The sequence below is a fragment of the Mytilus californianus genome, unplaced genomic scaffold, assembly GCF_021869535.1.
Source record: "Mytilus californianus isolate M0D057914Y unplaced genomic scaffold, xbMytCali1.0.p SCAF_2, whole genome shotgun sequence".
Classification (NCBI taxonomy): domain Eukaryota; kingdom Metazoa; phylum Mollusca; class Bivalvia; order Mytilida; family Mytilidae; genus Mytilus; species Mytilus californianus.
Genome location: NW_026262668.1, coordinates 91,816,436 through 91,830,506, shown reverse-complemented (window position 1 = coordinate 91,830,506; position 14,071 = coordinate 91,816,436). Strand labels below are relative to the sequence as shown.

Here is a 14,071-nt window from a genome sequence, read left to right as displayed (position 1 = left end):
TCTCATGATAGTCTAGTCCTGTCTGACTTGACCATAGTAATGGAATATAATATAATATGGTAAGTCCATATGAGTGGTTACACATTGGATCAAATGTGTACAGTCCAAATACATTATTCTTCAGTACTATTGAACAATGAGAGAACAACTAAGGAAAGTACATATTACGAAAAGAAAATTAGTAAACTTTAAGAAATAAAAGTGATTCTTTTGTAATAATAGTTCGGACAATCCTCTGTAAATTCAGGTTACTTTAGTTTTTAATATCTTTTGTAACAAGCAATGGCAGTCAAGTGAGTCAACCTTAAATATCGACTAAGTTTTCTGAAAATTTACAATGTAATCAAATTTTGTGAATTAATTGCTTGAGATAAGTTTTGCCATGGAATCCCGGTACTGTGCTACTTCTGCACCTTCCCAATGTTTAACTGGCAGTGGATCCAGATATCTGAAACATATTCAATTAAATCTATACAGTAACTAATTTAATTAACAAGACATGCCTTTACATGATTATTATTTCGTAGGTACTTTCAAGCCATAGGGCGTAAACTTAAAAAATATGCATTGCTCAACAGCCACCTGTGCTTAATATTGAAGAACAAACAATAGAAGCAGCGAATGAAAAAGTTCTTTACTCTATAATGCTGATGAAACACTTAAAACAATGTTAATTTTTCATATCAAAGACTGACAACCTAGACCTCACAAATATAGACATAAAATGTTTTTTGTAATTTTCGATTTAGTGGCGGAATGTTATTTGTTTGCCAAAAATGTTCCTGGAATTCATGTTTACCTTATTAAAGCTGCATGTCATGTGCATTAATAACGCATCTCGATCTTGAACTGTTATCTTACATATAAACGCATTGTACTAGGACATACACCATATCAGATGTACATTGTATTACTCTCTTTTTTCTTCTTATTATGTCTTTCTTCCTTTCTTTGCTTTACTTACGTTTTGATGACATAATTTGACACCTGTTTCTCCTTTTCCGTCAGTGGATTATATACCGAGTCCAGGTTCTTTTTCATATTCTCTAAACTACATAAGAAGTAATGGACATAAATATTTTGTCAGAAAGATCACATCAATGTATACAAAATGTTTACAAATAACTTAATGTTCATCAACTGCATCGATAAATTGTGGAAGGATATGGATTTAACTATAGAGAAGATAGTACCACCAATGAGTTTAATGAATACACATATTTCAATTTTAACATTTGTTTTCTGTCAAATGACTTTGGTTCTTATCATAAAATCATCTTCTAGATCAGACTTTCTTACCTTGCAGAACTGACCAATGTTGTAGATACTTCTTGTTGTAAAGTAAAAGCTGTTGCTATTCGGGATATATCTACATTTTGTTCCTGCCAAATAATAAAGATTAAAATCACTTCTACGGTAAAAAAAATAAGTAAATGTGGTATGATTGCCATTTGGACAATTATCCACCAGAGATCAAATGAAGCGGATGCAAGCAACTACAGGTCACCGCATGGTCTTCAACAATGAGCAAAAATCCGGCAGACTGCATGGTAAACTATAAAAGGGTCTGACCTGACAAAATGTTAAACAATATAGGCGAGAAAATCAAAGGCAAGATTCATGTAAAAGCGACAGACGAAAAACAAAAATGAAAAACAGCAAACAGCAAACAACGTCAAACACTGAATTACAGGTTCCTGACTTGGGGAAAATGTGGCAAGGTTAAACATGTTTGCAAGCGATCAACCCACTCCTAACCTGGGACAGTGGATGTAACAGCACATTATAAGAACACACTGTAAAACTCAGTCGGATAGGGCTTGACTTATAGACGAAGCATAAACATCTACTAACAAAAGACAAAAGACACAAAGTACCGCCCTAAGACTGAGTAAATTGCAAATTGTGTAAGTATCAGTTTGAATTTATGATCTTTCTAAAGTTTCGCAGTAAAAATTTACTTTTTATGTATATTCACAATGTACTTACCTTACAGTATTCTGCACATTTCTTGCAAGCTTCTTTGATTTCAGGTAATGCCGGGTGCCATTCTGGTGGTCCTCTATTTGAAAGTAGCCCCATGCCAATAGGTGAAGCATTGACAATACCAATACCCTTTTCCTAATAACAAAATGCCAATAGTATTTATAGTTCTAGTATAAATGAATAAATACTCTGAAATCTTTCACAAACTTGACATATATCACAGACAGTGGTCTGTTTTTGAAGACCATGTTTTGTCCTGCTTTTGTGTGACTGGGTTTAGTTCAGATATGTACATATTTAATATGTACCTTAGTAAGCGAACTCATTGCTATTATTGGTATCTAATTAGTATCATAAATATCGAAATAAGGACTTTTGGTCATTTTTTTTTTACAACCTTCCCTATCAAGAATATAAAACAAATATTTAAGATTTTCTCAATATGATATTTCCCGTTAAAGGAAAATATAATTGGTGTCCAATTTCATAAAGTTTATCAATTATTTTGAAGAAAGATAATCTTCTTTAAAATTGAAATGTCAGAAAATGACGTTATCATAGGAACTCATTTACTAAAAGTAATAAAAAAACCAGACTGTTCTATTTCATAATAATTATTGAATGTTACAGGAAACACCTTTGTATTTTGATTCAGAAGACTTGGAAAGGGTGCCGCCATCTAGGATTTAAAAAAAAGTTTTAACTACCTGAAAATACGGAATATAATCCACCAACGAATTATCGTGCATGCATGCCCTACAGTATGTTAATATGGTATCAATCTTAATAGTACTTCTATCTATTACGGTTCTGAAAATAGAAAAAAACATTATAAGACCATTAAGCCATTCCAAATAAATTTTCAAAGTTCAAAATTAATATAGCAAAATGGTATTAATAAAAAGCCGTTTGTATCAAAAATGAATGATGACTTTATCATTCTCTTCCATTACAGAGGTTTAAAGTATCATAAAGTATCATAAAGGCATATACTTTTTGCAATTTTTTCTTTCTTTTGGGTACCTGTAATAAAGGATCACAAAACAGAAGAATCTTTTTGTGAGCAACAAAGAAAAGCTGTCAAAATTTATACAAAACACACACACCGGTTAAGAAGTTCCATACAATTTTCTATTAGAAAGCTATGCCATGTCATCCTAAAATCAAATTATGATATTACGTTGATATAAATGAGAGGCAACAGTAGCTTACCGATGTTCAAATCCATTAAGAAGATATAAACACAAAAACGGACAGAACCGGATGAACTCAAAATTAAGCGAGACCGGGTAGATCGAGAGTGTAATCGTTTTCTGTTATGCATGCATCGACCGGCTTGCGAATCCGAAATCGGTTTAAATGTCACAACCAGGAGATATAATTTGTTTAACTATGATTATGCAAATAACTCTATTTCTGTGAAATTTGTATGATTTTGGTTTAATGATAGATTAATGGGTTACAATGTAAGTCAGATCTATAAACAAACGATGTCCGTCCTTGAGTAGTTAATTTCTTAATTGACTATAGAACAAAAATAATAATAAAAGAATGATAGTGTCAATTCGTTTTCTGCAAATGCATAAGTTCTTTTGTCGCATACGTAATGCAACGGTTATATATGAAGGTTCACTTTTAATAATTCTCTATTAACGATTGTTACGTGCATTATTACTTTACTTTACTTTGACTACTAGACTTGATTTATTGATTTAAAAAAGTTACATGATATTAGTATACTATGACGGGATATCTCGGGTAAATAAATGTTAACCAAGTCAAATGGAAATAAGATAACCTTGAATAAGAAATCTTCAGTTTATCAGTGCACACACGCACAAGGTAACTCTATAGACTAACGTCTTTGTAATGTAATAAAATAGGCACAAGTATACAGGTACATTCAATATACTGTCAAAAAATCTCACCTAAAATTTTCTAAAGGGTAACCTGTTATGCCAATAAACTTTGCCTTTCCACTGTCTTTGACTTTCTGTAGAGCTGGTAGTGTTTCATTGATAATTATATCCAAATTAGGCGCAAATTCCATGTCGTGCACCTAAAATACATTTACACACTTTTTCAAATCCATACCTCTACATATTAACACCAAAATAAAAAGTACTACTTACACATAGTAAAAACTCACCAAAGATACATAGTAAATTAGAAGTGTGTAAATGCAGATAGGAATTTAAAGATCCTTCCTTTTCATTCTGTGATACTTTTTTGAGAGCTGCTTTCAAATTCCCTTGTTTCTTTTTACTTGGTTAGTATAAATAACATCGAATGATTCGATCGTATAAGGTCTATCTGTATGTAAAGGTGGTAAAACTATACACTGACGGTAGAGACTGGAAAGACTACATTACTAGTATACTTTATGTAAGACGGTGTATCTCGGGAAAATTAACTACTGAATCTGGCAAAGAGTACCAGGTTGTCACTGTTCTGAAGAAAACGCTGTACTTAAATCCATTGGTCTTTGTTGAGTACTGATTGGACTTCATTGAATGTGCTGATCGTATACTGGTTGTAGTTGGTGGCATATATTGGTCGCATGGTATATCCACAAGATCATTTTCCAATTTGTAGAACATTTTTAGTTGCTGTTTCCTCCTTCTGTCTTTGAGTGAATCCCAGCTAAGTTCTTCTAACATACTACTCACCCTACTTGTGTTGCTATAGCAATCGGTGGTATAACGGGCAGCACGGCACTGGACCATCTCAACTTTTTACCCCGATCTTTTTTATGTGGTTCCCTTCTGTTGAGCAATAGTTTCAACGTAGGCATTCGTCTTTGTATCACTATTTGATTTTCTTAGGTCTTTAGAATCCTAGCATGCTGTTGGCTTTTCGTGACTGTCGAAATGATATTGTACAGGTTAGATTCAATATCAACTCCAAGGTATTTGGTACTTTTAGATCTTTCAATGATTTGTCCCTTAAGCGTGTAAGCATTGAACATGGGTGAGCGTAATCTGGTGGTTGTTTGTACGCCGCACTTTTTTTAGTCGAAGTTCATGACTCAAGTTAACTCCCATTTCGCAAGTTTGTATAGGTCTTCTTGTAGTATATCAGTATAAGCGACGGATGCTATAGTTCTGTGTACTATGCAATTATCGGCAAATAGTCGCGTGTTAGATGCCATTTTATCAGTAAGTCGTTGATGAATAATAGCAGGCATGTTAGTGGTCAATGTACAGTCCCTTTAGTGACTCCGCTGACCACAGAAGATTTCTCTGATGATTCTCCCTCACCAAAGACTGGGGTACGATCAGATAACAATGATTGTGTCCAGTTGTGTGTTTGAAAAGGAAACCTCCATAATGTTGTACCTCCATAATGTTGCAGCTTGTTTAAAAGTCGTTTAAGTCGGACGCGATCAAAGGATTTGGGAAAGTCGAGGGTGCTCTTATCAATCAGCTTTCCTCTGTCTAGACCTGATGTAAGTTTGTGTCAAAGCGTGATGAGTTCTGTTTCACATATTCGTCTTGCTGTTAAACCGTGCGGGCAGTTGGGAAGTATTTTGTATTTGTCTAGTTGTTTCAAGAGGTTGCTTACGATAATAAGTTTTACATATTTTGTTAATAGTGAACAAAAAGTTAAAATATGATACACAGAGGAACAAGTGATTAGTATGCTGGAGTTTCTTATTAACAACAAATTCGTTGAATTTGGAGGTACACTGTTTCAAAAAAATTGTCGGCATTCCTATGAGAACGAACTGTGCGCCTCTTCTTATTTTCATATGAGTCGGAGTTCCTTCAGACACTTGTCAAAAACAAGAAGATCAAAGAAGCCAGATCATTTAATTTCACATTTAGATATATTGATGATGTTCTTTCCATTAGAAATCCAAACTTTTCTGAGTTGGTTCCATTAATATATCCCCAGGAACAAGAAATTAACGAAAGAACAGACACGGCTTCCTCCGCCTCATTTTTAGACTTATGCCTCGAATTTGACATAAGTGGTCATCTCAGTACCAGAATCTATGACAAACGAGAAGATTTTTATTTTGAAATTATAAATTTCCCCCACCTTAGCAGCAATATTCCTATTTCACCTGCATATGGGATATACATTTCCCAACACATTCGGTATTCAAGAGCTTGCAGCTGCTACTCAGACTTTATAAAACGTCACCAATGTCTGTGCAGAGAGTTGATGAACCAGGGTTATGTCAAAGAACGTCTCGTTCTTTTTCTAAAAAAGTTCATCGGAAGATACGAAGACCTTGTTCCGTATCAACTTCACAAATAATACATGTTGGTCTGGAAGTATAGTTTCTAGGTACTGACATTGTTTATCATCTTAATTACGTGTTATAGTGTTCTTTTTATTTGTCTTTGTATATTTTTAACCTTTACTGTTTCGTCAATTTTTAGTAATATCCTTTTAGCGTGGCTCGGTATTTATACATCCCGCCATTGTGTTGTTGTGCTATGGTCATTTTTGTACTCTTGTCTTTCTGCTTATGTGCTTTGTCTATAGAGTGTCTATATGCCATTTGTTTTTCTTTATTGACATAGTTGTTTGTTTTTATAGTTATTAATATTATAACACAATGTTGACTGCTGTACCCCAATTTTTGACATTTTTAGTAAAAAAAAATTTTTTACCTATTATGTCTGTTTGTTTTGCTAACACGTTGTTTTCAATAAAATGGAATTATATGCGACTGTCATACAAGTGATAGGTTTAGCTAGCTATAAAACCGGGTTTAATCCACCATTTTCTACATAAGGAAATGCCTGTACCAAGTCAGGAATATTTTCGTCTGATGTGTTTGATCTTTAGATTTTGCCTTGATAAGGGACTTTCCGTTTTGAATTTTCCTTGGAGTTCGATATTTGTGTTACTTTACTTTTTTCTAAGCATTGGCACTAACAGGAAAATGATACAGCTTATTAGTTGATGGCATCATATTTGCTACCTTTCTTAAATAAAGGCTTAACAATTGCCTGTTTCCCTGTGTTGTCTTTTTTAAAGATTTTATATTACTCTAGAAGTGTTTCTGTTTATTATATAGTTCATGTCGTTCATCTTCTACTTTTATGATGTTGTTTATATAGTTCTAATTGGAGTTACATTCCATCTTTTCTGCCATTCTTTTGCTCTCTCAATATCTTCTTATATCAGATGCTTGTTAATCACATTTCAGCGAGTGGTTCCATCTGATTCTCATATATCCCAGTGAACTTGAGATTAAGGATACTACCGAAACTAGAAGTAAGGTCTGATTCATATTTTGATCTTTTCCTTGATATTGACACAGATGGACGAATTCAAACTAGAATCTATGAAAAACGCGATGATTTCAACTTTCCAATTGTCAAATTCCCCGTTTCATGGCCTGTTATCCGATGTATAACTTTTTCATTGTTTACTAATGTACTTTTGTTCGTGAGAAAAAAATCAATCGGGTGTATTCTTGCTGGTTTCTGTACTTCTTTTTGGTTCCATGACAACTTGATTTAGGAAAAGATCTTTGCTGATTTTAGGTGGTTGATGTGATGGACCCTATTTTGCTGCGTATTATTTTACACTTCCATCTTTCCAGTTGATATCCCGTAGGTTAAAGTCGCCCCAGGCCATACACATGCTCCCTTCGGAGTCCTGGAAATGCTGGTGTGAATGTGAGCATGGTATTCAATATTCTCTGAATATCGAGGTAGATCGGTGGAAGGATTCTATATGTAACTTGCTCGTGCCATTTATTTTGATTTGTATGCATGTGAGTTCACAGTGTTCATTTATGTTTAGTTATTCTTGTCAAGATTTTACAATTTTTTTCAAATATCATAAAAAAAATAATTTCTTCATCTTTGTCAATTTACTGTTTATAAACTGTTGAACTATTCGAAACATTTATGTTTTCTATCCCAGGTATAGATTTGCTTTAGCCTTATTTGACACAACTTTTAAGAATTTTCAGTTTTTATAGTTCTTCAACTTCGTATTTGATTAAGCCTTCCAACTGTTCGAGTCAATTATTAGACTTATGTAGACGAAACGCGCGTAAGGCTTACTCAATTTTACGCCTGATAGCTTTGGTGAGTTTTAATACAAATTGAAACAAACAGATGGTATGCCACATAACTTTATACCAGTGTGTAGTCTCTTAGAACTGTAATCAGCGAAAAACTGATTAACAGAACATAGAATAATCTCTTTTTGATTTAAACTAACGATCTACTTTTCTTTTTTTTTTAATAAAAAAATCTGTGAAATCAGAAGACAAGAAATCCTTTCAATGTGCAATGATTAAAAAAAAATGTAATAAAACGGAACTATAGGGGTTCGATGCTTTGTATAATTTTGTTATTATAGAAACCACCCTTTTCACTACCATATATCGTAAAACATTTTATTTGGCAGCTTGAAAAAGACAGATTCAACAGGGGAAACATACAATCCTTATAAATATGTGTGCCATCGTTTGTACCTTTCGTCTTACCTGTACGATATCAATATATTCCAATCCAAGCCTCTCTAAACTCTCGTCTACACTCTGTATTACTCGTTCTGCTCTGAAATCAAACATTTTCTCTACCTCTGGCTGATAACGTCCAACTTTTGTTGCTAAATAATAAGATTGTCTTGGAATTGATGGCAAGGCCTAAAATGATATGCGTTTTTAGATGATCATTTTAGTACTGAATATGTCATTTAATCATACTTCAGATAGTATTTTAGCATATTCAAAGAGAGGTAAACTAACCATATTGTAAACTGGTATACATAATCATGCATCTTTCTATCAGTATATCGTTCTTATAATTCGGATCTGTACTGTTAACTGTTAATGCTGATGCGGTGTAAACAAACATCAATCAATTCAGTGGTTAAATGTTCAGACTAACCACCTTGGTAACGTTCTGAAGACGAAAGCCTGCACATATATCCTATAATTTGCTTTTATCATAGGGTTTCATATTCCATTTTAGGAAAAAAAGTTAAAATAATATGTTTAAATGGATGTAGTAATCAAGAATTCAAAAATTTGAATATGAGCTCATTCTTAACAATTTGGAAAAGATGTCAATAGCGATACATGCAATTTATTTAAAGTATCCTTGTTTACTATCTACAATCCAACTTAATCCTATAGATTATGTTTTTGATAATAAAATGTTTATATATTAATCTAACGCTGTTATATATAATTACATATCTACTACAAATTAAAAAAATAAACTTTTCCTTATATAGCATTTGCTTACCTTGCCTAGAACTGTTTCTGATTTACCATGACCATACCATGGAGCGGTATCTATATAGTTAATTCCACTTTTAAGGACGAACTCAACAACTTTCTGTGACTCGGCATCATTAGTTTCGTGAAAAACGCTGCCTAGTGAGGAAGCACCTAATTTGAATCAAAGACATTATTTGATTTGTATTTAAATCGAATATGATAATTATTTTCGACTTTTATCCTAATCTGTAATCAGACTTTTCGTTGAAGGCCGTACCTTGACCCATAATGGTTTACTTTTATAAATTGTTAATTGGATGGAGAGTTGTCTCATTGGCACTCATACCACATCTTCCTATATCTATTTTCAAAATCATAACATTTGGTGGTGTACACGATGGGTTAAGTAAATAATGAGGAGATCTACGCTATGAAATTTTGACTCAAGCACTGGGAGTTAATGTTGTTTTTTTTTTTTAAATTTTGCTACATTGCAAGAAATAAACATATAGCAGAGGAAAACCAGAATGTAATACCTCGATCTACAGATGGTAAAACAAAGTTGAAAATCCAAAAGAATAAAATTATTATTTACCCACAACGAGTTCTATATCTTAATTTTTCACAGTCATGTAGAAATGTTCATCCGATCAATAAGGAAAGCTTACATCCATTTCATTTGAACTTTGGTGGAAAGTTGTCTCATTGGCAAACATACCACATCTCCTTGTATTTATATTATGGTCAAGAAAACGACAAATTGCAAACTAAACCCTTATACTGAAAAACCTTTCTCAGAATAAAATATATGTCTTTACTTTGGTGTATTTCTATTTCGTTTTGGAGTTACTTTGGTACTGTGGTGGTCAAGGGAGATGTGAAACAAACGCATATATATATATATATGTAAAGTTTTATTCATGTCAATCACGTCCTAATAATTACATTAACTGAACAATTCATATGGTTTTGCAATTCTGATTGGTCGATGGTTTTATGAATTAAATGTTTTGTGACCGTGCCTGTACAACTTGCAATTATTGGACATGTCTGCATCTACCAGGATTACTTTCGTACTATACTTACGCACACATGTGTTCGTTTACGCTCATGACAACATTGCAACAAATCGTAGGAATACTCAAGATACACAAATGTAAAACAATCAACTATATAGTTTGTTTAAGGTCATATATTGTTATTATAATGTTAATGAAATGATTAAACCAATGCATGCAAATATGCTAAACTTAGTCCACTAAGCACGTTTTTTTACATTAATTACCAATCCATAACCTATAATTGACAAAACATATTTAATTCACACAACTTTAGCTGCTAATGAACTGTCGGTTTTTGTTGCCGAAGTTAACTGATCGTGAACATGATGAACAATGAACACAGAATCATGGAACAAGCGAGAAATAAGTGAGTTGATAAAGCGATGTTAATTATATATATGTAATCAAATATATGCACTACCTATACATGTATATCGTTAACATGTTACCAAGCTAAACACACAAAGGGTTAACATTTTCAATCTTATAATACTGTCCTCAACATGTGTAAGAGAAGAACATATTAAGGATATGAACCTGTTTACAAGTGAGTCATGTATAGGTTTATGCTGATGCCCTAAACACATTTTTGAGAGTGTAGTCAGAAGGATACGGATTTACCTATCATTAACTGTAATTCGAGGATAACAAAATCAGAGTCTGTAAAAAGTTTTGTACTTCTAGCAAATTACTTAATTATGTTTTGTTCTTACCAAACATTAACAATCACACACCTTTTGTATATAACAAATTAGTATCTTGTTTATAGGAGATATTGGTATCTTGAGGTGTGGTACAGACTTATTTCTTCAAAAATTAACTATAGTTATTTATGCAAATACATACCGTAACTGAGAACTGACACTTTCATGCCAGTGTTGCCTAAGTCCTTGTATCTCATCTTTGATGCTGAATTCCCGTCATGGAACCCTTCAACAAACGTTTCTGGAAACCTAAAACAACCAATATAATTATTTAGAATTACCATTTCCTATGGCTGCATGCTTCCTTATTTTTGTAAGTTACTGATTGAAGAATGCACAACCCGATAACTGGTTTTCCGACTACTTTATTGCTAGTGAATGTTCAGTTAAGTACTTGCCATAATTGTCCATGTCTGTTATTACCAAATAAGATAGGGGTCAATACTGAAGAGAATGCTTGAGATGACCTATGTTAGAAGAATCAGCTATCATTTGTAATAATGATCAATCATTTTCGAATTCTGCAGATCAGTACGCACAGAATAACTGGATATCACTCAAAGATACAGTTAGTTTGCCAGAAAATATGACCATAGAATTTATATACATAAAACAAAGGTCTTCTCGGTTATTTGACGAAAGAAAACCAATTTAGATTGACGGTTAGTAAACTACTCTAAGGGCTATGATTAAACAGAGACATCATGATAAGGCAGTCAAGAATAAAAATGTGTAAGATTGCGGGTTGCAGGTTTTTGATCAGTTGTAAAAATTTACTCAAAGAGTGGCTGCTTTTTAACTTTTTTCCAAGCCCTATATTTCAGATTTGGTATCATTTTATTTGTGATTATATTTTAGTAATACAAATTGTTTAACCTATAGTACAATGTATCGTCTGTTACAGCTGCACTAGTGCCGCCTTTTACGCCCAGTGTTATGTATCTTCAGGAGACGAACAACTAAAACTGTAAAGCTAAAAAGTGACATGACCAACAGACGGAGCCGATGATTTGTTCCATGTTGTACAGCTCTATGTCGTTATTCTTGGAATGATTAGCAAGGTTTTCTTCTTTCCATGTTTGAATTTGTTCACAAAATACAGAGATCAAGACTGTTTTTTTTTTTGAAAGACGAACATTAAAATAAGACTTTTATTTCATTACTCTTGAATTATTAATTGAATATCCATAATAAATGTTGTGTAACTAAAATAAACAGACGAATAAATAAATTAGAAAAAAAATCTAGTATACAGGATATAAAAATATCAACTATAGGAAATTTCATGTCATGAAATGATTCTTATTTGCTTCAGTTAAGAATAATGATGTCAAAATACTTATATAACAATGCAATGTAAAGGAAACACTCACATGTACGTATATATATGTACATATATATATATATTATGAAAATTACTATCCGTGTATGCCAGACGTTGACATGTGTTATGGGAAGCAGATGTATCGCCGATTTTCATCAATGTATTGATTTTTCTTTATCTATAATTCTTTATGTGCTAAATAAGATTCCTTATTTTGAGTCTTTCTATATTTTATTATATTGAGTGTCTATATTGATTTATATTGTTTATCTACCGAATAATTTTAGCCAATATATCAACATGTTGCAGTGTCCTTCACTGAAAGGTATACACTTAAAAAAATGCTTTAAAACCTTAAATTGACGAATATGAATACAAAACAAACAAGCAAAACTCAATTACACACGGAATAATTTAACTGCCTTTTCTTTTAATTTTGTAGTGAACCCAGTTACACGAAGTGAACAATATCAGTAAATTATTCTGACTTCTTTTTAAGCCTATTTATAACACATTCAAGGATTCTTGTGTTTTTTCTGCTAGCCTCCCAGCGCACGTTGTCTGACAGAGTATTTTTGTTTGTTTTGTTTATCAGTGCTGTTTTGTTCAATTTTAACAAACTGTTGCTACAGTGTTTGTGTTAACAGAATTCTGTCTTCTGGCTAACACTCACGTTTTCAAACATGTTCACGCAAAGAGCAAAAATACTCCCAACTACAAATGTGATAGTGATGTAGTATTTTTTACAGTAGAGAATTTTACAATTACCAAATACAAGCAATTGAGCTTACCCTTTCGTCGTCATTCTTCGTACATGTAAGTTTATAAAGACCTTATCGTGTGGAAAATTTGATAAACATTTAAGACATCCGGTACATTTATCTGTCTGATAACATTTTTATTTACAGTTGTTGTCACCGACTGACGTGTATTTCATAATTTCTATAATGGAACAAAAACTAGTGAACATCTGGTTAACAACTAGATCATGCTAGCTAGTATCTATAAGTAAATACAACATGTTTTATAAAGGCAATCCTATTTGCTTCAATTTCTGTTTTCCGAGTTTTGCTCTGATCATATATTGATTTCCCAATTTGAAATGTTGGAGTGTCATTATCCGGTTATCAAAATCTGGTCTAGCCGTTTGCATGACCTATGCCTCTGAAATAACTGTGTCATATAGTATAGCATTCTGTATATTCTGATTGTCTCGCTGATTTACCGTGTAATTGTTCTATTATATTAAAAACCAAAACATGTTACTGTGAGATAAATATGAACCCTGCTTTTTACTAGACCGACACGCCGCAGTGAGCAAGATTATCAACGTGATACATGTACTCGATTCACAAAGTAACAGTGAATACGAAGACATCACGGTCACTCTACCCAGACACATTCTTCTGACTCTGAGCCAACCAGTATTTGCTCTTACTTCTAAATGCTGTGTGTTTGGCGAAGCAGCAAATACATTTGTACCAATATCCAAGTTGTTGGTTTGACTTGCAACAATGGGGACTTATTGGAAAACGCAAGTCTTTAAGAAAACAGCAGTTGAACAATGAAAAAGTGCCCAACTTAATGCCTTATTCTTAGTCTTAGTATTCAATGTTATGTTTTGTAGACCTTCCTTTGTCTTTTAGTTGTTTTTCGTTTTTTGCCATGGCATTGTCATCTCAGGCTTTTAATAAATCGTGACTACAATAGAATTAAGAATGGAAACGGGGAATGTGTCAAAGAGACAATAACCCAACCAAAGAACCGAGAAAACAACACAAGGCCATAATTG

The 14,071-nt window shown here is 33.0% G+C and overlaps 1 protein-coding gene and 1 long non-coding RNA gene across 2 annotated transcripts in view; both read right to left on the bottom strand.

The window, feature by feature from the left end:
• The window catches only part of LOC127728497 (uncharacterized), a 42,184-nt gene that overhangs the window by 24,754 nt on the left and 3,359 nt on the right, over positions 1-14,071 (bottom strand). The window lies entirely within an intron of this gene.
• On the bottom strand, positions 194-13,162 carry LOC127728471 (uncharacterized). The gene is made up of 10 exons (XM_052235866.1): positions 13,071-13,162; positions 11,098-11,204; positions 9,216-9,361; positions 8,450-8,611; positions 3,915-4,045; positions 2,694-2,796; positions 1,990-2,121; positions 1,300-1,382; positions 965-1,051; positions 194-448 (listed from the first exon to the last, which is right to left on the bottom strand). Exons 1-10 carry the CDS (start codon positions 13,082-13,084, stop codon positions 358-360), a joined length of 1,056 nt encoding a protein of 351 aa, XP_052091826.1. The 5' UTR covers positions 13,085-13,162; the 3' UTR covers positions 194-357.